General features: G+C 40.6%; 1 protein-coding gene across 1 annotated transcript in view; it reads right to left on the bottom strand.

Moving 5' to 3' along the window:
- Positions 1-24,761, bottom strand: part of syne3 (spectrin repeat containing, nuclear envelope family member 3) — a 64,922-nt gene extending 40,161 nt beyond the window's left edge. The window contains exons 1-7 of the mRNA XM_061893877.1: positions 24,611-24,761; positions 17,295-17,452; positions 16,856-17,028; positions 7,941-8,250; positions 6,618-6,773; positions 3,587-3,946; positions 1,551-1,687 (exon numbers count right to left, since the gene is read on the bottom strand). Coding sequence (XP_061749861.1) covers positions 1,551-1,687; positions 3,587-3,946; positions 6,618-6,773; positions 7,941-8,250; positions 16,856-17,028; positions 17,295-17,438 — 1,280 coding nt within the window. The 5' untranslated portion in view covers positions 17,439-17,452; positions 24,611-24,761. The remainder of the gene's footprint in view (positions 1-1,550; positions 1,688-3,586; positions 3,947-6,617; positions 6,774-7,940; positions 8,251-16,855; positions 17,029-17,294; positions 17,453-24,610) is intronic.
- Positions 24,762-24,915: the final 154 nt, after the last annotated feature.

The following is a 24,915-nucleotide window of genomic DNA, read 5'->3' as shown; positions in this document are numbered from 1 at the left end:
GCTCTGCCATCCGGGAGGAACTCAAAGTAAAGCCGCTGCTCCTCCACATGGAGAGGAGCCAGATGAGGTGGTTCGGGCATCTGGTCAGGATGCCACCCGAACGCCTCCCTAGGGAGGTGTTTAGGGCACGTCCAACCGGTAGGAGGCCACGGGGAAGACCCAGGACACATTGGGAAGACTATGTCTCCCAGCTGGCCTGGGAACGCCTCGGGATCTCCTGGGAAGAGCTAGACGAAGTGGCTGGGGAGAGGGAAGTCTGGGCTTCCCTGCTTAGGCTGCTGCCCCCGCGACCCGACCTCGGATAAGCGGAAGATGATGGATGGATGGATGGATATATATATATATATATATATATATATATATATATATATATATATATATATATATATATATATATATATATATATATATACATACAATGGGGCAAAAAAGTACTTAGTCAGCCAGCGATTAAAATGATGACAGAGGTCTGTAATTTTCATCATAGGTACACTTCAACTGTGAGAGACAGAATGTGAAAAAAAATCCAGGAATTCACATTGTAGGAATTTTGAAGAATTTATTTGTAAATTATGGTGGAAAATAAGTATTTGGTCAAGCATTCAAAGCTCTCACTGATGGAAGGAGGTTTTGGCTCAAAATCTCACGATACATGGCCCCATTCATTCTTTGAATGCCCCAAAGCATGATGTTTCCACCCCCATGCTTCACAGTAAGTGTGGTGTTCTTGGGATGCAACTCAGTATTATTCTTCCTCCAAACACGAGTTGAGTTTATATCAAAAAGTTATATTTTGGTTTCATCTGACCACATGACATTCTCCCAATCCTCCGCTGTATCATCCATGTATCCATTTTGGTATAAACTCAACTCACCAATTTGTTGTCCTGAGGTTTATTCTTTACATGAAGTGAGAAAAGATAATAAAAATGAGCGACTAAATCATTGATGAAGAGGAGAAGTCACCTCGACAGTAAGGCGGTTTTTGGGATTTTTTAAAATGGACTATAGTCAGACCAATGTGGTCTGTAATTGATACAAGGTGCAGTAAACCTGCAGAAAATACTTCTTCTCAGGGTTCTCTGTTTACATTTTCACACTTTGCACTATTTTGTGACACTTTATTAAGCATTTCTTATGTATTCCTTATTTTTGTGCCTTCATTTCAAGAAGTTATTGTCTAATTTTGTTGGTAGTTCAGTGTTATGCATGGTTGTCTTGACAACTCCTTTCCTTTCTGCCCTGATAGCTGAGAGGATTATTATCAGAGAAGGTTACATTTCAAATAAAAATGTTTACATTGAATATTTTTCTCTTGGTCCTTATATTCCGTAGGTCCTAAAAAATATAAATAAATATCGATATTGACCGATATAAAACCATTACATCGTGAAAAAGTTTTCAGCGATATTGCCCAGCCCTAGTCGTCATGTAAATGTAAAAGACAAAAGTAGTACAAATGAAAATGTTTGAGTTGGATTGTGTTTAGTTGAAATCCAAGAGGTACAAGTTCTATTATGTGAGACAGCAAGGAGCTTGTGGACAAATACCTCTGGTGCTCTTTGACAACTGCCAGGACATCATCAGAGATGTGGCGAGAGTCCTCGGAGAACCTGAAGAGATCCTTGAGCTGAGACTTGAGGTGCTCCACTTGGGTCTCTTCCATAGCCACACCCTTTCTCACATCCTAGGAGATACAGTTATGTCAGTGAAATTGCACATCAACGTGTCATCAGTCATCGATATCAGAGCAACTCTATCAATTGAAGGCATTACAAATATTACACAGTTGATTGGCTTTTGTGAGTATAATGAAATGAAGACATGCTTGGATGCAAAGGAGGAGGAGAATTGAATCAGCTCTGCATCTTCTACTCCTTTTTGGACTTGTTGAATTTGTCAAATTGTAAACACGATATCTCATGTCGCCACCTCTTGTCCAGGGTGTACCCCGCCTACCGCCCGAATGCAGCTGAGGTAGGCTGCAGCGACCCCCCGCTACCCCAAAAGGGACAAGCGGTAGAAAATGGATGGATGGATATCTTATGTGCATGTTCCAAATAAACTAAAGTCGAACTTAGTCTCTGACTTTACAGAATACAAGAAGCATTCGAGAACAGGGGTCAATGTTTTCCAGGCCGAGGTACTTTTATATGTTGTATAACAAAGTGATTGTGTTTGAAATTAGACTAGTCATGAAAGTACTTAGTATCGCAAAACACTAAGATCTTTTAAAAATAACAGTATAGTGCCTGTGGAGAGGCGGAGCCGACGGGCCGACAGAGGCGGAGAAGTCCAGTGGGTGGCGAGTGGGTGGCGAGGCGGGGCGTGCCGGGAGCGACGCCATGATCGAGTTCAGGTGTGTGGATCGAACACCGGTACACAATCAACTCATCTCCTCTCACTGTATAAAAGGGGAGAATTAGGAGAGAACGGGGCTGAAGGAGGTGAAGAGTCCACAGCAATGCCCGGCGAGCAGAAGCACCAGGAAGCAAGACACGAGAGACGGAGATGCGGCCGACTAAAGCGCGGACCGGAGAGCGAGAGACGGGGAGCGAGACACGGAGAGCAAGCGGCAGGAACGGCGACGACGCAAAATACTTTCTTTATTTGAAAATCAAACGAGTCAAACCTGCTCAATCTTGTCCTTCCTGAATGGTCCATGGAACCCGCATGACGACAGTGTGAGTCGTTCACAGTGCTGCTAATCGCTAACGGTCAACTAGTGCGATAATCACTAACTGGCATTTAGAGCACTCATTTCTAGCTGGCAACTAGCGCACTAATAGTTAGCTGGAAACCAGCGGGTAAATTGTTAGCTGGCAACTAAAGCGCCAATCACTAACTGGTAGCTAGAACCTTAATCGCTAGCTGACCACTAAAGTGCTAATCAATAGCTGCCAACTAGCACAATAATTTCTAGCTTGCAATAAAGCATTAATTGCTAGCTGGCAACTACAATGCTAAATACTTGCTGACAGCTAGTGTGCTAATAACTACCTGGAAACCGAAGTGCAAGTTGTTAGCTAGCAAATATCTTCCTGGCAAGTAGTGCGGTAATAGCTTGCTAGAAACTGGGATGTAAATTGTTATCTGGCAACTAACTTGCTGATCGCTTATTGACAACTCGATCACCAACCACTAGGTGGCAACTAACACTAATCGCTAGCTGGCAGTTAAAGCGCTAATCAACAGCGGACAACAGTAGCTGGGAACTAGAGCGCTAATCACTAGCTGGGAACTAGAGTGATAATTGTGAGCTGGCAACTAAAGTGCTATACGATTGCTCAGAGTTTGTGTGTGCAAACGACTAACTGGCAACTCGCTTGCTGGCTACTGGCAAGACAATCTTGCAACTAGACTGCTAATTGCTAGCTGCCAATTGGGTAGGGTGGCCATGCCAATGCAATTTCCAAACTAGACCGTGTTAATGTGGACTTAAAGACATTTAAAATGTGAGGGAAAATTAAGGGGAAATATCAAATTTAAATGACAAAAGAAAAGTTATTATTTATATCATGTAATAAAGAGTGTGTGATATGTGTTTAGTCATGGATGAGTAAATAAGGCTTTTAGAAAAACTTACCGTGTATTTTCTCCACTGGCGGACCATCAGCTCTTCAGTCAAATCCTTCTCATCCCCAACATCAGCCACCTTGTCCAAGTCCTGGTCCAGACCCTGAAGTCGTATCCTGAGGCCTCCAAGGTCCTCCCCCAGTCGCTGGCGACGAGCCATGTAGTCGCAGCGTGCATCCAGGCTGGAGCGCAGGCCGTCCTCGGCCTCACACAGACCCTGTCTGAGTCTCTGCCAGCCCAGCCTGAGCTCCTCAGCCTCCTCCACTACCACCTCCGCTCCAGCGGGGGAGCTGTTGACTCGGACCGCTTCGGACACGCCCTCGATGTGTTGCAGGGTTTTTTCCTCACTGGCCACGCTCTCATCAACCGCCTGAAAAAAGGGACAAATCCACTTAGGTTTGCTTGGATAGATCCATGAAAAATGAGTGAATAAACTGTGGATGAAACAGGAAAAGTCACATGGACGGTGGGGCACTTTTGGGGATTTTGTAGTCAAGACCAATTGGGTCTTTAAATCCCCGCCAAGACAGGTAATACCACACCACTTTGGAGCACAGCTGGAACTTCCTGACACTAAACAGGCTCAGGTTGTCTATCTTTACATTTTTATACTTTGCACTATTTTGTACCATTATTAACCATTTCTTACATATTCCTTATTTTTGCACCTTCATTTAGAGAAGTCACTGTGTGATTTTACAATTGTGCTTACATTCTTTGAATGTTTCCCATGCGTGTGCTGACATTTCCTTCCCTTTTTGCCTTGCTAGCTGAGGGGATTATAATCAGAGGAAGGTTACATTGAAAAACAAATAAAAAAAAAAAAAATTTTATTATATAAATGTCGATATTGACCGATATAAAACACATGTATCATATTTTTCAACCACATTATCTCGCCCTATAATGTAGAGTTGACAAATGGGACACAATAAATAAACTGCTGAATAATTATTTAAATGTCTCATTAATTAAATAATGAAAACATTTATTAAATCGTGAAATAATGAAATGAACAATTAAATGCAGCTGAGATAGTCTCCAGCAGTAGAAAACGGATGGATGGAACAATTAAATGATTAATTAAATATACTTTTACATTCAATAGATTTATTACATATTAACAAGTATTCATTTTATTCAAATTACAATTAATTATTGACACGTACAAGTCATTATATAACGATTTATTTATTTAATTTTGTCCCTTTCCACACCATAGTGTAGCCTCCACCTTCATTAGCAAATGGCCATTGCTACCATCTGCTGTTCAGTGTGTGCCTCGTGTACAGTAAGTACTACTCTGATTGCAACAGTACACCTAAGTGGAGGATTTATGCATGTTTCACTCAAAATAAATGCAGCTGGCCAGATTGTACCCCAGAGTGTGCTGGTTTTGTACACACATGCCCTGATATATAGCATTAGCATAATGATACATAATTATCTTTATTTTGACTTGTTGATTATTCGGGAGTATTTATATTATTAAAGGAATGTGAGACGGTGATGGAATGATTGTAATACCCAGATTCTACACAGCGGTTGTAAATCCCATCTGCAAAGTAAATGTTGTACATTATAATTACATTCCTGTAAATTCCGGGATTATAAGCCACTACTTTTTTCCTACACTTTGAACCTTGTGGTATAGAAAACGGTGCGTCGAATTTTTGTTCACTGATGACAATAATGCAAATTGTTTGAATAAAACACATGCAAAGACACTGATAATAGTGTGTTATTGTTTGTGTATCTTTTGAACAAATGTGATCAAGGCAGTGACTCAAAGCACTTAACATAGTGAAACCCAAGTGAACGTTTACAGTGTTTTCTTTTGTTTAGTCCTTTCGACCGTAAATACAAGTGCTGTTCCGTCCATAGTGTGGCTAGTCGTATGGATTTGTTATTCGTCACTCCAAGCAACGTTTGTAAGTTAACTAAAACACTTCTTACATACTAAACCAGTCATTCTCAAATAGTGGGGCAAGGTGTGATGCCTGCCTTTTTTGCCATAGCAGAATACGATGAAGCATACGTAGCACTTGGCCTCACTGTAACCACGGTGGTAGACCAGCAAAGGCCAGAGTGTGGTTTCCTTTAATGTTAATAAACTTTAAATGCCATGAAAGGTATAGTTATAACAATTTTATAGACAAATTATACAATATATAGTCACAGTGGAAAGTGTGTGTATGTGTGTGTGGGGGGGCAAAATATTTGCTTCGTCATGGGGGGGTGCGTAGTGGAAAATAATTAAAAAATCACTGTACTAAACCGTCTGTAGGAGTGTTTTTTACGCATATTTGTATGTGCTATCTTAATGTAATGGAGCTAGCTCTGTTAGCATTTGCTAATATGCCAACACGTTTACGAGTGTCTCTGTTAGAGTATTCTTAACTTACGATGGCATCTCTTTGTTTTGCTTTAGTTTGGCAAATTCTTCAGTAAATTTGCAAAAACATCACCGTGGAGTAATTGAGTTTGTTTAGCTGATTGGAGAGCTAGCTTCTGCAGCTAATGGGTCCGTGACCATGACTTCTGTTTTGTTTGATCTGCCATTTTACTGCCGTGATACTGACACCATTTGGAAAAAAATGAAGGCATGTAGATAAACATTTACAAAATATTTCTGTGTAAATAAGTAATTTGACAATGTATAGTATATACGTGTAGCTTATAGTACGGTGCGGCTAATATATGGAAAGTTTAGCAGGTGCGGCTTATACACCAGTGCGATCTATAGTCTACAAAACTATAAAACTACTGTAGTTGTTTGTACTTCAGTCTATTATTTTTCATACAATTTTCATGATATACACGTTAGTTTTCCCTCATCAAAAAGCATGTTAGATTTAAAATTCTGCTGTTTTTTGGTGGTTCTCAGCACATAATAATGGCATTTTAATTTATTTTGAGGTACAAGCTCCGTCACGGAACTAATTAAACTCATAAGATGAGGATACACATTTCCAAATAAACAGCCTGGTAGCTTTGAGACAAAAATAAGTTGATCTTCAGGGAAGTCAGTTTAGTCTTACTCGTAAGGCTTGGAGTTTGTTCTCTGTGGTATCTTCTTTCTCCATCAGATCTGTCAGTTCCTTGGTTTTGGACAGCAGCCAGGACTGAAAGCTCTGAACGCAGCCTTGGTAAGTCTGGTGCTCCTCAGCGATCTTCTGGAGCAGCGCCAGACGCTCCTAGCAAGGACCGGCACACTTTTATTCACTTGCAGTGATAATGACACAAATGGAGGACGTTAGTATCTCATAGTCATAAAATGTTCATATTGGCAAAGGTTATGTTGATTGTTTTTCCTACACTACTACTAGGGGTGGGTACCGAATTCAGTACTTTTATAGTGACCGAATTCCGTGGGTCCTAACAAGTAACACTTTACAAAACAATCAACTACATGCTACTGATTAGCATCAGAGACTTTACATGGCGGTTTCGACACCTGTACATTTGGTTGAACAATTAAGATTATTACAATCAAACAGCTGGTGCTTAATAAGTACAATACTTACATTATAAACACTTTGTAGGACTGCCACATTTAAAATAATGGCAAAGACTACTTCTTGAAAATGGATTAACTTGGACAAAACCAAAACAATGCATACTTGAGACTCAGAAGTGTAAGAAATCCAAATATAACAACAGTTATTATCAGCTCACTGCTAAATGTTGCATTAAAAATATCATAAAACACATTATTACCACATGAACGCGTACAATAGTATCAAAAATTGATACCATGGAGTACCAATATCGATTTACAGGTACCAGCAATTGGTACTGTATCAGTTGAAATGTAAAAGGTAAAAATGTCAGAATGTAATACAGAATCTGATATCCGATAACAATGGTAAAATATGATACGGAATCTGATATTTGATAACAATGGTATACATGTCGTAATCTAATATTGGATCACAATGGTACAACTGTCATAATCTGATATCGGATAAAAATGGAACAATGTGATAGAGAATCTAATATTTGATAACAATAGTACAAACTGATACAAAATCTGATATTTGATACAAAATCTGATATTTGAAAACAATGGTGCACGTGTCAGAATCTGAAACACAACTGATATTTGACAACAATTAAACAATGCGACATTATCTCCCATTTGATAACAATGATAAATGTGCCAGAATTTGATAGCAATGACACGTGTGTCCCAACCTGATACAGACTCTGATATTTGATAGCAATGATAAATGTGTCCCAACCTGACACAGAATCTTACATTTGATAACAATGATACATGTGTCGGAATTTGATATTTGAGTCAGAATTTGATATTAGAGCTAAATTATTGTTGAAAAACCAGTTTAATGGTATCAGCCCACCTCAGCCTTGGTCGTGATGTCACTGTAGGCCCCCTGCAGTCTCTCCTGGGTCTTAGGGTCCACACAGGGGTCTTGGATTCTGTTGTGCAGCGCGGCAGCTTCATCCAGCAGCCGTTCCAATAACGCTGCTTGGCCACGGATGTCGCTCACCATAACCCTCTGCTGGTCCACCTGCCACAACTTCTCCTTCAGGCCCAGTTGTAGCTCCAAGGTCACGTCCAGACTGCACTGCTGCTTCATCAGCCACAACATGAACTCCTCGTAGGCCTTTAAATATTCACTCCAGTGGAGCCACACCCACTCGATCCGGCTGATAAGAAGACCAAAGACGGGAGGTGAGACTATGCAGTATTCAGGGTCTTTATGCACACTTCATGATGTTGGATTCACGTCCACATGAATATCAACAATTTCATTCTATTCTGGATTATTGGTGAAAAACCTACTCAGTGGCCTAGTGGTTAGAGTGTCCACCCTGAGATGGGTAGGTTGTGAGTTCAAATCCCGGCCAAGCAAATAAATCTGTAATAGTACATCTTGGTTTTCTTCCACATCCCAACTATTGAAGCCAAAATAAGCTCCTTGTTGACAGCCTGCTGGGGACAAGCTGTCCAACTGTCCATGCACCAATCATTCAGTCTGGCACATGGCAGAAACTCAGTTTTAATGGACTGCAAGGATGTGAAATGTCTTGCACAAGCTACATCAGTAACATTTGATGGTAAAATGCATTCCTCACCTGAGAGAAACTTTTATAAACACACCTTTATAGGAACTAACATGTTTGCTTACTCAATCTCATACACAATTCTTGTGTGCAATGACTTCACTTTTCTTGACTTGAATTGATGAACGTGGACCCCGACTTAAACAAGTTGAAAAACGTATTGGGGTGTTACCATTTAGTGGTCAATTGTACGGAATATGTACTGTACTGTGCAATCTACTAATAAAAGTATCAATCAATCAATCAATCAAGCCATTTTCTAGCGCTTGTCCCTTTTGGGGTCCCTTTGGAGCCTAATCCAGCTGTGCTCGCGCGGAAGGCAGGGTACACCCTGGACAAGTCGCCACTTCATCGCAGACTTTGCTAATGTGCTAAGTGAAGTGAAGTGAATTATATTTATATAGCGCTTTTCTCAAGTGACTCAAAGCGCTTTACATAGTGAAACCCAATATCTAAGTTACATTTAAACCAGTGTGGGTGGCACTGGGAGCAGGTGGGTCAAGTGTCTTGCCCAAGGACACAACGGCAGTGACTAGGATGGCGGAAGCGGGAATCGAACCTGCAACCCTCAAGTTGCTGGCACGGCCGCTCTACCAACCGAGCTATACCGCCCCTAACTGCTCGAGGAAACTAAACTTTCAAATTGTTTCCTGGTAATTGGCCTAAAATTTAAACCTTCAAATTGTTTCCTGGTCAGTAGGCTACAAGAGTACATCCTAAAAGTGTTCACTGGTAACTAGACTTAAAAATCTAAACCTTGAAATTGTTTCTCCGTAATCAGGCTAAGAAACAACCACTTAAAATAGTTTCCTGGTAATTAGGCTAAGAAACAACTTCTTGAAATTGTTTCCTGGTAAGTAGGCTACAAAAGTACCTCCTAAAAATGTTTCCTGTTAACTAGGTTTAAAAATTAAACATTAAAATTGTTTCTTTGTAATTAGGCTAAGAATGAACCTCGTAAAACCGTTCCCTGGTAATTAGGCCAGGAAAGTGTCTCCTAAAATTGCAGGAAACAACCTCTTAAAATTGTTTCCTGGTAATTAGGCTGAAACATTTTAAAATTGTTTCCTTGAAATTAGGCTAAGAAACAACTTCTTGAAAGTTTACTGGCAATTAAAAAAAGCCCCCTCTAAATCCATCCATCTATTTTCTACCGCTTGTCCCTTTTGGGGTGCAGGAGCCTATCCCAGCTGCATTTGGCGGAATTCCTTCCTGGTAATTATGCTAATAAGTCGTTTCCTGTTTTTTTGGCTAAAAAAACCATGACATTTTTTCCTGGTAGTTGGGCCAATAAAGAACCTCCTGAAATTGTCTCCTGGGGATTATGCAAAGAAACTAAACCATAAAGCAGTTCCCTGGTAATTAAACTCATGAAAACAAAAGCCTGAAATTATTTCCTGGTAGTCGGGCTAAGAGACTACAGTCTAAATGGGTTTCATGGTCATTAGGCTAACACACTACACCCTAAAATGTTTCTGTGGTAATGAGGCTAATAAAGTGAACCCTAAAAAAGCTCCCTGGTACCAGTAGTTAGTCTAAAAAACTAAACTCTGAAATGGTTTCCTGGTACTCAGGTTAAGAAACTCAACCGTAAAAATAATGTCCTAGTAAGTAGTCTAAAACCTTCAAATTGTTTCCTGGTCAGTAGGCTACAAAAGTACATCCTAAAATGGTTTCCTAGTAACTAAGCTTAGAAACTAAACCTTATAATTGTTTGCTGGTAACTCGACTAAGAAATAACCTATTTAAATAGTTTCCTAAAAAATTAGGGTAAAAAATACTTCTGGAAGTTGTTTCCTTGTAAGTATGCTAGAAAAATACCTCCTAAAAATGTTTCCTGATAACTAAGTTTAGAAACTAAACCTTACAATTTATTCGTTATTAGGTTAAGAATTAACCTTTTAAAACCGGTCCCTGGTAATTAGGCTACAAAAGTACATCCCAAAATTGGTTCCTGGTATTTAGACCAAAACAACCTTTTTAAATAGTTTCCTTGTAATTAGGCCAAGAAAGAAGTTGATGAAAGTTTCCTGGTAATCAAAAAAGGCCCTTCTATAATTGTTTCCTGTTAATTACACTTTGGAACAACTTAAAATCTTTTCTTGATAGTCCTGAAAATGTTTCCTGTTTTTTTGGCTAAAAAAACTAAACCCTAAAATTGTTTGCTGGTAATTAGGCAAATAAAGCACCTCCTGAAATAGTCTTCTGAGTATTAGGCAAATAAAGTACCTCCTGAAATTTTCTCCGAGAGATTACGCTAAGGAACTACACCTTAAAATGGTTCCCTGGTAATTAAAACTCAGGGACACTAAAGCCTGAAATAGTGTTTCTGGTTGTTAGGCTAAGAAACTACACCCTAAAATGGTTTCCTGGTAGTTTGAACCTTATAGGTTTCCTGATTATTACACTAGGTAACTTTGAAACTTTTATTATCAGTAAATTGCACAGTAAAGTACAAACCCCGTTTCCATATGAGTTGGGAAATGGTGTTAGATGTAAATATAAACAGAATACAATGATTTGCAAATCCTTTTCAAGCCATATTCAGTTGAATATGCTACAAAGACAACATATTTCATGTTCAAACTCATAAACTTTATTTTTTTGTTTTTGCAAATAATAATCAACTTAGAATTTCATGGCTGCAACACGTGCCAAAGTAGTTGGGAAAGGGCATGTTCACCACTGTGTTACATCACCTTTTCTTTTAACAACACTCAATAAACGTTTGGGAACTGAGGAAACTAATTGTTGAAGCTTTGAAAGTGGAATTATTTCTCTCTTTTTTTTTTTATGTAGAGCTTCAGTCCTTCAACAGTCCGGGGTCTCCGCTGTTGTATTTTACGCTTCATAATGCTCCACACATTTTCCATGGGAGACAGGTCTGGACTGCAGGCAGGCCAGGAAAGTACCCGCACTCTTTTTTTACAAAGCCACACTGTTGTAACACGTGCTGAATGGGGCTTGGCATTGTCTCGCTGAAATAAGCAGGGGCGTCCTTGAAAAAGACGGCGCTTAGATGGCAGCATATGTTGTTCCAAAAGCTGTATGTACCTTTCAGCATTAATGGTGCCTTCACAGATGTGTAAGTTACCCATGCCTTGGGCACTAATGCACCCCCATACCATCACACATGCTGGCTTTTACACTTTGCGTGGATAACAGTCTGGATGGTTCGCTTCCCCTTTGGTCCGGATGACACCATGTCGAATATTTCCCAAAACAATTTGAAATGTGGACTCGTCAGACCACAGAACACTTTTCCACTTTGCATCAGTCCATCTGAGATGATCTCGGGCCCAGAGAAGCCAGAGGCGTTTCTGGATGTTGTTGATGAATGGCTTTTACTTTGCATAGTAGAGCTTTAACTTGCACTTACAGATGTAGCGACAAACTGTATTTAGTGACAGTGGTTTTCTGAAGTGTTCCTGAGCCCATGTGGTGATATCCTTTACAAATTGATGTCGGTTTTAGATAGTGCCGTCTGAGGGATCGAAAGTCACGGTCGTTCGATGTTGGTCTCTGGCCATGCCGCTTACGTGGAGTGATTTCTCCAGATTCTCTGAACCTTTTGATGATATTATGGAGCGTAGATGTTGAAATCCCTCAATTTCTTGCAATGTCACTTTGAGAAAGGTTGTTCTTAAACTGTTTGACTATTTGCTCACACAGTTGTGGACAAAGGGGTGTACCTCGCCCCATCCTTTCTTGTGAAAGACTGAGCATTTTTTGGGAAGCTGTTTTTATAGCCAATCATGGCACCCACCTGTTCCCAATTAGCCTGCACACCTGTGGGATGTTCCAAATACGTGTTTGATGAGCATTCCTCAACTTTATCAGTATTTATTGCCACCTTTCCCAACTTCTTTGTCACGTGTTGCTGGCATCAAATTTTAAAGTTCATGATTATTTGCGAAAAAAAATAAAGTTTATGAGTTTGAACATGAAATATGTTGTCTTTGTAGCATATTCAACTGAATATGGCTTGAAAAGGATTTGCAAATCATTGTATTCTGTTTATATTTACATCTAACACCATTTCCCAACTCATATGGAAACGGGGTTTGTACATATTCCGTACAATTGACCACTAAATGGTAACACCCCAATAAGTTTTGAACTTGTTGAAGTCGGGGTCCACGTTTTGTTGAAGTCGGGGTCCACGTTCATCAACTCATGGTAAACAACCTCTTAAAATTGTTTCCAAGTAATCAGGCTATGAAACAACTGCTTGAAATGTTTTCCTGGTAAGTAGGCTACAAAAGTACATCCTAACATTGTTTCCTTTTAAGCAGGTTTAGAAATTACACTTTAAAATAGTTTTTTTCTTAATTAGGCTAAGAAAGAACCTCTTGAAACGTTCCCTGGTAAATAGGCTGAAAAAAGTGCCTCATAAAATTGTTTCCTGGTAATTAGGCTAAAACAACCTTTTAAAATTATTTTGATGTAATTAGGCTAAGAAACAACTCCCTGAAAGTTACCTGGTAATTACAAAAGGCCTCTGTAAAATTGGTTCCTTGCAATTAAGCTAAGCAATTGTTTCCTGATTGTTGTCTGTTTTCTGGTAATTAGGCTAATAAAGTACCTCCTGAAATTTTCTTCTCGGAATTACGCTAAGAAACTAAACCCTAAAATGGTTCCCTGGTAATTAAAACTCAGGGAAAGTAAAGCCTGAAATTGTTTTCCTGGTAGTTAGGCTAAGAGACTACACCCTAAAATAGTTTCCTGGTAATTAGACTAAGAAACTACACCTTAAAATGTTTCCTTGGTAATTAAGCTAAGAAACTAAACCCTAACATTACTCCCTGGTAGTTGGTGTAAAAAACTAAACTCTGATATGGTTTCCTGGTACTCAGGCTAAGAAATTCAACGCTAAAATGATTTTCTGGTAATTACAGTAAGAAACTAAACAGCAAAACATGGAACAAAAACTTTCCAGAACAACCAAAACCTAAATATTGATGTAACTTGCCGACCCCCAGGGCTTGTAAAAGTACACCAGCATCTGGAGTGGAAGTAAAAGTAGGTATTGCTTGAAGGAGTAACAAGTACCTGTGACAGTGGATGGTGTAACAAGTACCTGTGACAGTGGATGGTGTAACAAGTACCTGTGACAGTGGATGGTGTAACAAGTAGCTGTGACAGTGGATGGTGTAACAAGTACCTGTGACAGTGGATGGTGTAACAAGTACCTGTGACAGTGGATGGTGTAACAAGTAGCTGTGACAGTGGATGGTGTAACAAGTAGCTGTGACAGTGGATGGTGTAACAAGTAGCTGTGACAGTGGATGGTGTAACAAGTACCTGTTACAGTGGATGGTGTAACAAGTACCTGTGACAGTGGATGGTGTAACAAGTACCTGTGACAGTGGATGGTGTAACAAGTACCTGTGACAGTGGATGGTGTAACAAGTACCTGTGACAGTGGATGGTGTAACAAGTACCTGTGACAGTGGATGGTGTAACAAGTACCTGTGACAGTGGATGGTGTAACAAGTACCTGTGACAGTGGATGGTGTAACAAGTAGCTGTGACAGTGGATGGTGTAACAAGTAGCTGTGACAGTGGATGGTGTAACAAGTAGCTGTGACAGTGGATGGTGTAACAAGTACCTGTGACAGTGGATGGTGTAACAAGTACCTGTTACAGTGGATGGTGTAACAAGTACCTGTGACAGTGGATGGTGTAACAAGTACCTGTGACAGTGGATGGTGTAACAAGTACCTGTGACAGTGGATGGTGTAACAAGTACCTGTGACAGTGGATGGTGTAACAAGTACCTGTGACAGTGGATGGTGTAACAAGTAGCTGTGACAGTGGATGGTGTAACAAGTAGCTGTGACAGTGGATGGTGTAACAAGTACCTGTGACAGTGGATGGTGTAACAAGTACCTGTGACAGTGGATGGTGTAACAAGTACCTGTGACAGTGGATGGTGTAACAAGTACCTGTGACAGTGGATGGTGTAACAAGTAGCTGTGACAGTGGATGGTGTAACAAGTAGCTGTGACAGTGGATGGTGTAACAAGTAGCTGTGACAGTGGATGGTGTAACAAGTACCTGTGACAGTGGATGGTGTAACAAGTACCTGTGACAGTGGATGGTGTAACAAGTACATGTGACAGTGGATGGTGTAACAAGTACCTGTGACAGTGGATGGTGTAACAAGTACCTGTGACAGTGGATGGTGTAACAAATAGCTGTGACAGTGGATGGTGTAACAAGTACCTGTGACAGTGGATGGTGTAACAAGTACCTGTGACAGTGGATGGTGTAACAAGTACCTGTGACAGTGGATGGTGTAACAAGTAGCTGTGACAGTGGATGGTGTAACAAGTAGCTGTGACAGTGGATGGTGTAACAAGTAGCTGTGACAGTGGATGGTGTAACAAGTACCTGTGACAGTGGATGGTGTAACAAGTACCTGTTACAGTGGATGGTGTAACAAGTACCTGTGACAGTGGATGGTGTAACAAGTACCTGTGACAGTGGATGGTGTAACAAGTACCTGTGACAGTGGATAGTGTAACAAGTAGCTGTGACAGTGGATGGTGTAACAAGTACCTGTGACAGTGGATGGTGTAACAAGTACCTGTGACAGTGGATGGTGTAACAAGTAGCTGTGACAGTGGATGGTGTAACAAGTACCTGTGACAGTGGATGGTGTAACAAGTACCTGTGACAGTGGATGGTGTAACAAGTACCTGTGACAGTGGATGGTGTAACAAGTACCTGTGACAGTGGATGGTGTAACAAGTACCTGTGACAGTGGATGGTGTAACAAGTACCTGTGACAGTGGATGGTGTAACAAGTACCTGTGACAGTGGATGGTGTAACAAGTACCTGTGACAGTGGATGGTGTAACAAGTAGCTGTGACAGTGGATGGTGTAACAAGTACCTGTGACAGTGGATGGTGTGACAAGTATCTGTGACAGTGGATGGTGTAACAAGTACCTGTGACAGTGGATGGTGTAACAAGTAACTGTGACAGTGGATGGTGTAACAAGTAGCTGTGACAGTGGATGGTGTAACAAGTAACTGTGACAGTGGATGGTGTGACAAGTACCTGTGACAGTGGATGGTGTGACAAGTACCTGTGACAGTGGATGGTGTAACAAGTACCTGTGACAGTGGATGGTGTAACAAGTACCTGTGACAGTGGATGGTGTAACAAGTACCTGTGACAGTGGATGGTGTAACAAGTACCTGTGACAGTGGATGGTGTAACAAGTACCTGTGACAGTGGATGGTGTAACAAGTACCTGTGACAGTGGATGGTGTAACAAGTAGCTGTGACAGTGGATGGTGTAACAAGTACCTGTGACAGTGGATGGTGTGACAAGTATCTGTGACAGTGGATGGTGTAACAAGTACCTGTGACAGTGGATGGTGTAACAAGTAACTGTGACAGTGGATGGTGTAACAAGTAGCTGTGACAGTGGATGGTGTAACAAGTAACTGTGACAGTGGATGGTGTGACAAGTACCTGTGACAGTGGATGGTGTAACAAGTAGCTGTGACAGTGGATGGTGTAACAAGTATCTGTGACAGTGGATGGTGTAACAAGTACCTGTGACAGTGGATGGTGTAACAAGTAACTGTGACAGTGGATGGTGTAACAAGTACCTGTGACAGTGGATGGTGTAACAAGTACCTGTGACAGTGGATGGTGTAACAAGTACCTGTGACAGTGGATGGTGTAACAAGTACCTGTGACAGTGGATGGTGTAACAAGTACCTGTGACAGTGGATGGTGTAACAAGTACCTGTGACAGTGGATGGTGTAACAAGTAGCTGTGACAGTGGATGGTGTAACAAGTATCTGTGACAGTGGATGGTGTAACAAGTACCTGTGACAGTGGATGGTGTAACAAGTAACTGTGACAGTGGATGGTGTAACAAGTACCTGTGACAGTGGATGGTGTAACAAGTAGCTGTGACAGTGGATGGTGTAACAAGTAGCTGTGACAGTGGATGGTGTAACAAGTACCTGTGACAGTGGATGGTGTAACAAGTACCTGTGACAGTGGATGGTGTAACAAGTAGCTGTGACAGTGGATGGTGTAACAAGTAGCTGTGACAGTGGATGGTGTAACAAGTAGCTGTGACAGTGGATGGTGTAACAAGTACCTGTGACAGTGGATGGTGTAACAAGTACCTGTGACAGTGGATGGTGTAACAAGTACCTGTGACAGTGGATGGTGTAAGTACATGTTTCTTCCCAGCTGCTCTTCAGGTCTTTGAGCTTGGCCTGGGTATTTGTCCTCAGCTCTTCATCTCCTTTCTCCAGAAGATGTTGAGCTGCAACTTGTGCCATGTCCATCTTCACCTGGCCGTCGTGCATCGAGTGGTGGATTTTCTAAACATGGAAAACTTTGTTATAAAACCTCATGACTCGCAGCTGCCGTACTAAAAGGGGTTGCATTGTAATATTTGTCTTACTTCACACGACTACTTAAATATATTCCTGATTTATTGGCATTGTTTCCTTCCAAGTGTTTAGGACTTTTTGTGAATTTTTGCATTTTCAACAAAGAATAACAAAGATTCCAGCCCCGTCCAGTGAAATCTGGTGTTGCACCAGAGGTCAGGGGTGAAGGGTTAAACGAAGTAACACAATCTCACCTCCGTCTCCCTGAGTCGACTTTCCAGGGCATCCCACGGCCCCTCCGTGTTGTCGTTTGTCCTCAGCTTCTCCTGCACAGCTTTCATCCAGGACAGCGCCTCCTGCAGTCGCTCCATGAAGTCCTGCTGCTCTTGCTGCGTCATGACCACTTCAAGGCCTGCAGAGAAGCAGACGGCACACGATCACTGTCACTGTGGGGGAGCAATTGCAATAAAGTCCGCCAAGCTGTGCACATTAAAGTAACCGTCCAGGACTCACATTAGAGTTGGCTAAAAGCAATCCGATATGCTAAGAAGTTTATCAATACATTTATATTATTAAATTACTGCAAGACTCAAAACCATTAGAATTATTCCTAATGGATTCCTAGACAGCATAGATATGAATATGTAGATGGGAAAGGCCCCTTTGATCATGCTAGACTAGCATGTTTTGATGTAGACAACAAAGTAAACCACATAGAAATTGGTTGACAAATGATCTATTTCCAATGTACATGCATTGGATTTAATGGGAATTTAGCCCTCACCAAGATGGCCGCCATTAAAGCACGTCATTAACCCGTAGCTAATCTATATATATATTTGTGTTAGATGTGCACCATAAACTGGCCCATTTGAGGGATTATGACATCACACATATATTTCTACAACATGGTAAATGGGTTATATAGCACTTTTCTACCTTCAAGTTGCTCAAAGTGCTTTGACACTATTTCCACATTCACACACTGATGGAGGGAGCTGCCATGCAAGGCCCTAACCACCACCCATCAGGAGCAAGGCTGAAGTGTCTTGCTCAAGGACACAACGGCCGTGAGGAGGTTGGTGGAAGGTGGGGATCGAACCAGGAACCCTCCCAACATAACAACAGATAACATTAAAACGTGAGATTACTGTGCTACAGGTGGGTTGAGGTGAGCGAATCAAACGCTTATTTTCTCAAACTTCCCTTGAGATTATTGTAAACAAACATGGCGTAGATCGCGTAGGACTTCACACATCAAACTTTATCAGCCTTCTGACACGCCAGGATCGTTATGACGGTGGTTTGTAAACCCAGGGAAGAGACTGGTGCTAAAGAAGCTGCACTTTTTCACTTCCTGTACCAAACTGATGTCGGAGCCTTGAGTCCTTGCTGAAAATGATGGACACTATCAGCAGGAATCATGTTACATTTTGTCATGTGGATTGTTAGACAAGGTTTGATTGGTTGAAAAGAATGACACAGAACAGTGGTAGGTATGAAAACACTAACCTGTATATTATTAACCGTCTGGAGTGGACTTATGCAGTCTTTTAAGTTGAAGTGGCATGGTATTTGTTTTTTGGTGAAATCCAGTGGATTTGATAAATAATTCAATTAAGCCAATGACGCAAAAAGTGGAATAATGTGGACATGTTTGTTACTAAATACTTTCTATTACAGTTCTGCCTTGTAGATTTTGCATATGTTAGTAATATCCAAATATAATATTTGATATTTGTTTATTAGGGCTGTGGGAAAAAATCGATTCGAATACGATTCACGATTCTCACTTTGTGCGATTCAGAATCGATTCTCGTTTTTAAAAAATCTATTTATTTTTATTTATTTTTTATCAATCCAACAAAGCAGTACACAGCAATACCATAACAATGCAATCCAAAAGCAAAGCTGACCCAGCAACTCTCAGAACTGCAATAAACAGAACAATTGAGAGGAGACACAAACACCACACAGAACAAAACAAAAGTAGTGAATATTATCAACAACAGTATCAATATTAATTATCATTTCAGCATAGCAGTGATTAAAAATCCCTCACTGACATTATCATTAGACATTTATGGTAATAATCAAAAAGAACAATAGTGTCACAGTGGCTTACACTTGCATGGCATCTCATAAGCTGGACAACACACTGTGTCCAATGTTTTCACAAAGATAAAATAAGTCTGATTTTTGCTTCCTTTAATAGTTCAAACAAATTTACATTACTGCAATCAGTTGATAAAACATTGTCCTTTACAATTATAAAAGCTTTTTTTTTTTTTTTAAATCTACTACTCTGCTAGCATGTGAGCAGACTGGGGTAGATCCTGCTGAAATCTATGTATTGAATGAATACACAATCCCTTTCAATCATAAAAAAAATCGTTTTTGAATCGAGAATCGCATTGAATTGAAAAAAAATCGATATATAATCGAATCGTGAACCCACGGATCGATATTGAATCGAATCGTGGGACACCCAAAGATTGGCAGCCCTAATGTTTACCTTTGGTAAATGACTAAAATAGAAGAAAATACCAACCTTGGAAGGTCACTGGCTGTCCAGCGGATCATTTCTACGATGTTACCTCTCGTTTACATTATAAACTTCAACTTCTAAGTGTGTGTGTGTGTGTGTGTGCGCGCTAGTTAGGGATCGGTACATCCATCAATACCAGTACTCTATGGTACCCATTTATGGTACTTTTGTGTGTTAATAAATATTGTTTTTAATGATAAAATCTCATTTTTACTGCAACATTTAAAGATGAGCTGACTATGATAACTGCTGTTATATCTTGTTTTATGATGAGCTTGTGAGTCCAACACACCAGAAGGCAGTAGTGTATACTTTATGGTGTGTTGGCTAGTTAGTTCAGCAGTCTTTGCAGTCTCGGCTTTAGTTGTGCCCTAAGAAGTGTTAATACTATAAGTATTGTGCTTATCACACAGCAGCTGTTTGAGTGCTAGGTGCAGCATTTGAGTTGTACTTTCATTAACAAATTTGGAGGTGTTGAAATCACCATGTAAAATTGGTAATGCTAATCAACAACATGTCTTAGAGCAAAGCCATTGTACGTTAGCATCAAGCTAGTGCATTTTTGGGAATGAAGAGCCTAACTTTACTTAGGTTAGAGGGTTTTTTGGAGTCATTTGTTTTGTTGGCATTAAACATTGTAACATTACTAGAGCAGGGGTCAGCAACCCGCGGCTCTTTAGTGGCTCTCTGGAGCTTTTTCAAAAATATATGAAAAAGTATTTGGTGAGCACCGTTTTGTCCTACTAATTTTGGCGGTCCTTGAACTCACCCTAGTTTGTTTACATGTACAACTTTCTCCAACTTTCTAAGACGTATTTTATTCCACTTCTTTTTCTGTCTCATTTTGTCCACCAAACTTTTAACGTTGTGCATGAATGCACAAAGGTGAGTTTTGTTGATGTTATTGACTTGTGTGGAGTGTTAATCAGACATATTTGCTCACTGCAAGCTAATCGATGCTAACATGCTATTTAGGCTAGCTGCATGTACATATTGCATCATTATGCCTCATTTGTAGCTAGATTTGAGCTTATTTAGTTTCATTTAAGTCCTCTTAATTCAATTTATATATCATGACACACTATCTGTATGTAATATGGCTTTTATTTTTTTGTGGCTCCAGACAGATTTGTTTTTGTATTTTTGGTCCAATATGGCTCTTTCAACATTTTAGGTTGCCGAGCCCAGAGCTAGAGGTAGTTGGGCTGAGTCCGCTCTCGGAGCCGCTGGAGTGATCGCCACGTCATCGCGCGACAGATGTACCGTAACATTGCACCGTTGGATGTTATGTAAATATGTGCCCGGTAGTACTGGCGGGGATGGGTCGGTGGCAAAAAAGTACCGGATTCGGTACTCATCCCTTGTGGCAGCGCGTCCGCGCCTCCACCCACAGAGTGAACACACTGGATGACTGACAAGAGGCTTTATTCGGTTTCTTTAGTTCTCCTATTGATAGCTCAAACGTTTATGGACAGATGTTGATGAAACTTTCAGGAAATGTCTGACATGGGATAAGGAACCAGTGGTTACATTTTTGGGCTGATACGGATCACTGTCTGGATTCAGGATTTGTTTACTCTTGGTAGGTAGGGCCGGCCTGGCAGAGGTCGAATTCATCGCTGTCGGAGTTTTTTAATCATTTTGCAAAGCATCCTCCAGCTGTGTCAACTGTTCCTAAAAAAATGAATCAGTTGATCTAAAGTGGCACCCCCGCAAATCTAAAATATTTGCCCACTTCTGCTACTGTAGATGCTTTATTTGTATGTCTATTATAAAATGTCTCTGTCAGTTATTGAGGAAGCTGAAATTGTATGAGACTGACTTAGTGGGGTGTGACTTGAGGCAATGAAAAGTCTGCAATGAGGACTAGAAACATCCATCTTCTTACAAGGAAAAAGTCTGCTGAAATGACTCATTCCCCCCAACCACAGAAGAAATTCCTCACTAAACGAGCGGCTTTGGTTTTCTCTTCCAAACACGAGTGCTGATGTACTTTCCAAGGCTACACAGACACAAACACTGCTGCCAGTGTGTGGAAGAAAGAAATGAAGATCCACTGGAAAACTAACAAAAGTCATTTAAAAAGCAATACATTAAAGGTAGATTGTAGTACAACTACTGGTACTACAACTACAACATTGTTCCGATCAGGGTGTTATGCTGCCAACTCCGATACATGAGCGAGATCAGCTGATACTGACCACATGTTTCAAGTACTTATAGTGAATGCCAGTCACAGTTTAACAATATCTAAACTACTTCCCTATTCTCTTTTATTACATACAATTGTTGGAAAAAACAAAGTCAATAGTACACGGGACGGCGTGGCGCAGTGGAAGAATGTGGCCGTTCGCAACCCGAGGGTCACTGGTTCAAATCCCATCTAGAACCAACCTCGTCACGTCCGTTGTGTCCTGAGCAAGACACTTCACCCTTGCTCCTGATGGGTGCTGGTTGGCGCCTTGCATGGCAGCTCCTTCCATCAGTGTGTGAATGTGAGTGTGAATGTGGAAGTAGTGTCAAAGCGCTTTGAGTACCTTGAAGGTAGAAAAGCGCTATACAAGTACAACCCATTTATTTATTTATTTATTTACACAATACATAAAAAAACACCATCTTCAACTCATTAAAGCCTTTGATTTTTAGTCCTCCAGTGACCAGCTAATTATTGATTGAATTTGTGAACAACAAAAACGACAAGAAAGGATTTTGTAGGAAAATAAAAAGATTGACCTAATCACGAACGTATCGATCTTAAACTGATGCTACCTTGGTGTCGACACCACAGATTTCTGGATGGATCCGCCCTCCTCTTTCCATGTAAGCCTGACTGATGATACACACCAACAGATGTTATATTACGCTCTCTCTGACTCCTATTAATCTTTTTTTTAATTTCCTGCTAATGAGCACTTACTTTCTGCTGTAACGTGCATCCATTTACACGTCTTAAAGTTTACAAAGCACTTATTTCTTGTGTTGTTTCACATTAGTTTAGCAATTAGCATGCCTTCACCTGCTACCTCTCTCCTACTGTTGTGTGACATCTTTAGCTCTCTGGTAATGAGAAATAATATCATATTTGTGGATTGATTTCATTTCTTTCTTATTATTTGCTGTATGGTATTTATACAACACATACAATTACATTTTACTTATAAAATGCAGTTTATTGGACCCTTTGGAGAATTTTTTTTTAAGAAACCCCGTTTCCATATGAGTTGGGAAATTGTGTTAGATGTAAATATAAACAGAATACAATGATTTGCAAATCATTTTCAAGCCATATTCAGTTGAATATGCTACAAAGACAACATATTTCATGTTCAAACTCATAAAGGTTTTTTGTTGTTGTTGAAAATAATCATTAACTTTAGAATTTGATGCCAGCAACACGTGACAAAGAAGTTGGGAAAGGTGGCAATACATACTGATAAAGTTGAGGAATGCTCATCAAACACTCATTTGGAACATCCCACAGGTGTGCAGGCTAATTGGGAACAGGTGGGTGCCATGATTGGGTAAAAAAACAGCAGACATGGTGTCATCCGGACCAAAGGGAAAGCGAACCATCCAGACTGTTATCCACGCAAAGTGTAAAAGCCAGCATGTGTGATGGTATGGGGGTGTATTAGTGAACAAGACATGGGTAACTTACACATGTGTGATGGTATGGGGGTGTATTAGTGCCCAAGGCATGGGTAACTTACACATGTGTGATGGTATGGGGGTGCATTAGTGCCCAAGGCATGGGTAACTTACACATGTGTGAAGGCACCATTAATGCTGAAAGGTACATACAGGTTTTGGAACAACATATGTTGTCATCTAAGCACCGTCTTTTTCATGGACGCCCCTGCTTATTTCAGCAAGACAAGTGTTACAACAGCGTGGCTTCGTTAAAAAAGAGTGCGGGTACTTTCCTGGCCCGCCTGCAGTCCAGACCTGTCTCCCATCGAAAATGTGTGGCGCATTATGAAGCATGAAATAGGACAACAAGACCCCGGACTGTTGAAGGACTGAAGCTCTACATAAAACAAGAATGGTAAATAATTCCACTTTCAAAGCTTCAACAATTAGTTTCCTGAGTTCCCAAACATTTATTGAGTGTTGTTAAAAGAAGGGTAATGTAACACAGTGGTGAATAAATGATAAATGGGTTGTACTTGTATAGCGCTTTTCTACCTTCAAGGTACTCAAAGCGCTTTGACACTACTTCCACATTTACACATTCACACACTGATGGAGGGAGCTGCCATGCAAGGCGCTAACCAGCACCCATCAGGAGCAAGGGTGAAGTGTCTTGCTCAGGACACAACGGACGTGGCGAGGTTGGTACTAGGTGGGGATTGAACCAGGGACGCTCGGGTTGCGCACGGCCACTCTACCACCGCGCCACGCCGTCCCAACGTGAACATGCCTTTTCCCAACTACGTTGGCACGTGTTGCAGCCATGAAATTCTAAGTTAATGATTATTTGCACAAAAAAAATAAAGTTGATGAGTTTGAACATCAAATATGTTGTCTTGGTAGCATATTCAACTGAATATGGCTTGAAAAGGATTTGCAAATCATTGTATTCTGTTTATATTTACATCTAACACAATTTCCCAACTCATATGGAAACGGGGTTTGAACAAATATCAACGCCAGTATATTGTGGTGACTAACTTACGTGTACTTATGTCATGTACACAAGCAACACAACTTACTTGGGATTAGTTACAAACAAAGCAGAAGAGTTGAAAAAGAAACGATATTGCAGCAAACACGTTACATTAGTTAGATGTTACATTAGTTGCGTGTTACATTAGTTACGTGTTACATTAGTTACACGTTACACTAGTTAGATGTTACATTAGGTACGTGTTACATTAGTTACACGTTACATTAGTTACATGAGTAACACGAGGAGCAACAGACAACACCTTTATTTACCCGCCTTTGCAGGGCCAGTTACATTCCAGCTACTCCACTTACTCGGCCGAGAAGTAGTCTATAATGACGGAGAAGAACACTCACCACGTCTTTATTGTCGGCCAACAGACGAAAGAACAAAACCTTTTCCTTTGTGTTTTTGTTTTTGGTGAAGTTATGGAAGACAGGAAGTAAAGCAGGCGTGGCGCATTCACAGACACCTCGTAAATAAGCATGTCCACCCTGCCAGTCACGGTCCCTTTAAGGACATCTCGTAAAAAGCACCACTATCCAAGCAGTCGCGGTTGGGAATGGGTGTTGTTCGCGTTTTTTTTTTTTTTTTACCAATGCTAGTGTAACTAAAGGTTTTATAAGATGGGATACAAGCCCAACGTGAAGGATAAACAGTA

Source organism: Nerophis ophidion, linkage group LG03 (genome assembly GCF_033978795.1).
Source record: "Nerophis ophidion isolate RoL-2023_Sa linkage group LG03, RoL_Noph_v1.0, whole genome shotgun sequence".
NCBI lineage: Eukaryota > Metazoa > Chordata > Actinopteri > Syngnathiformes > Syngnathidae > Nerophis > Nerophis ophidion.
The sequence above is the reverse complement of the archived record's forward strand: the minus strand, read 5'-3'. Positions and strand labels throughout refer to the sequence as shown.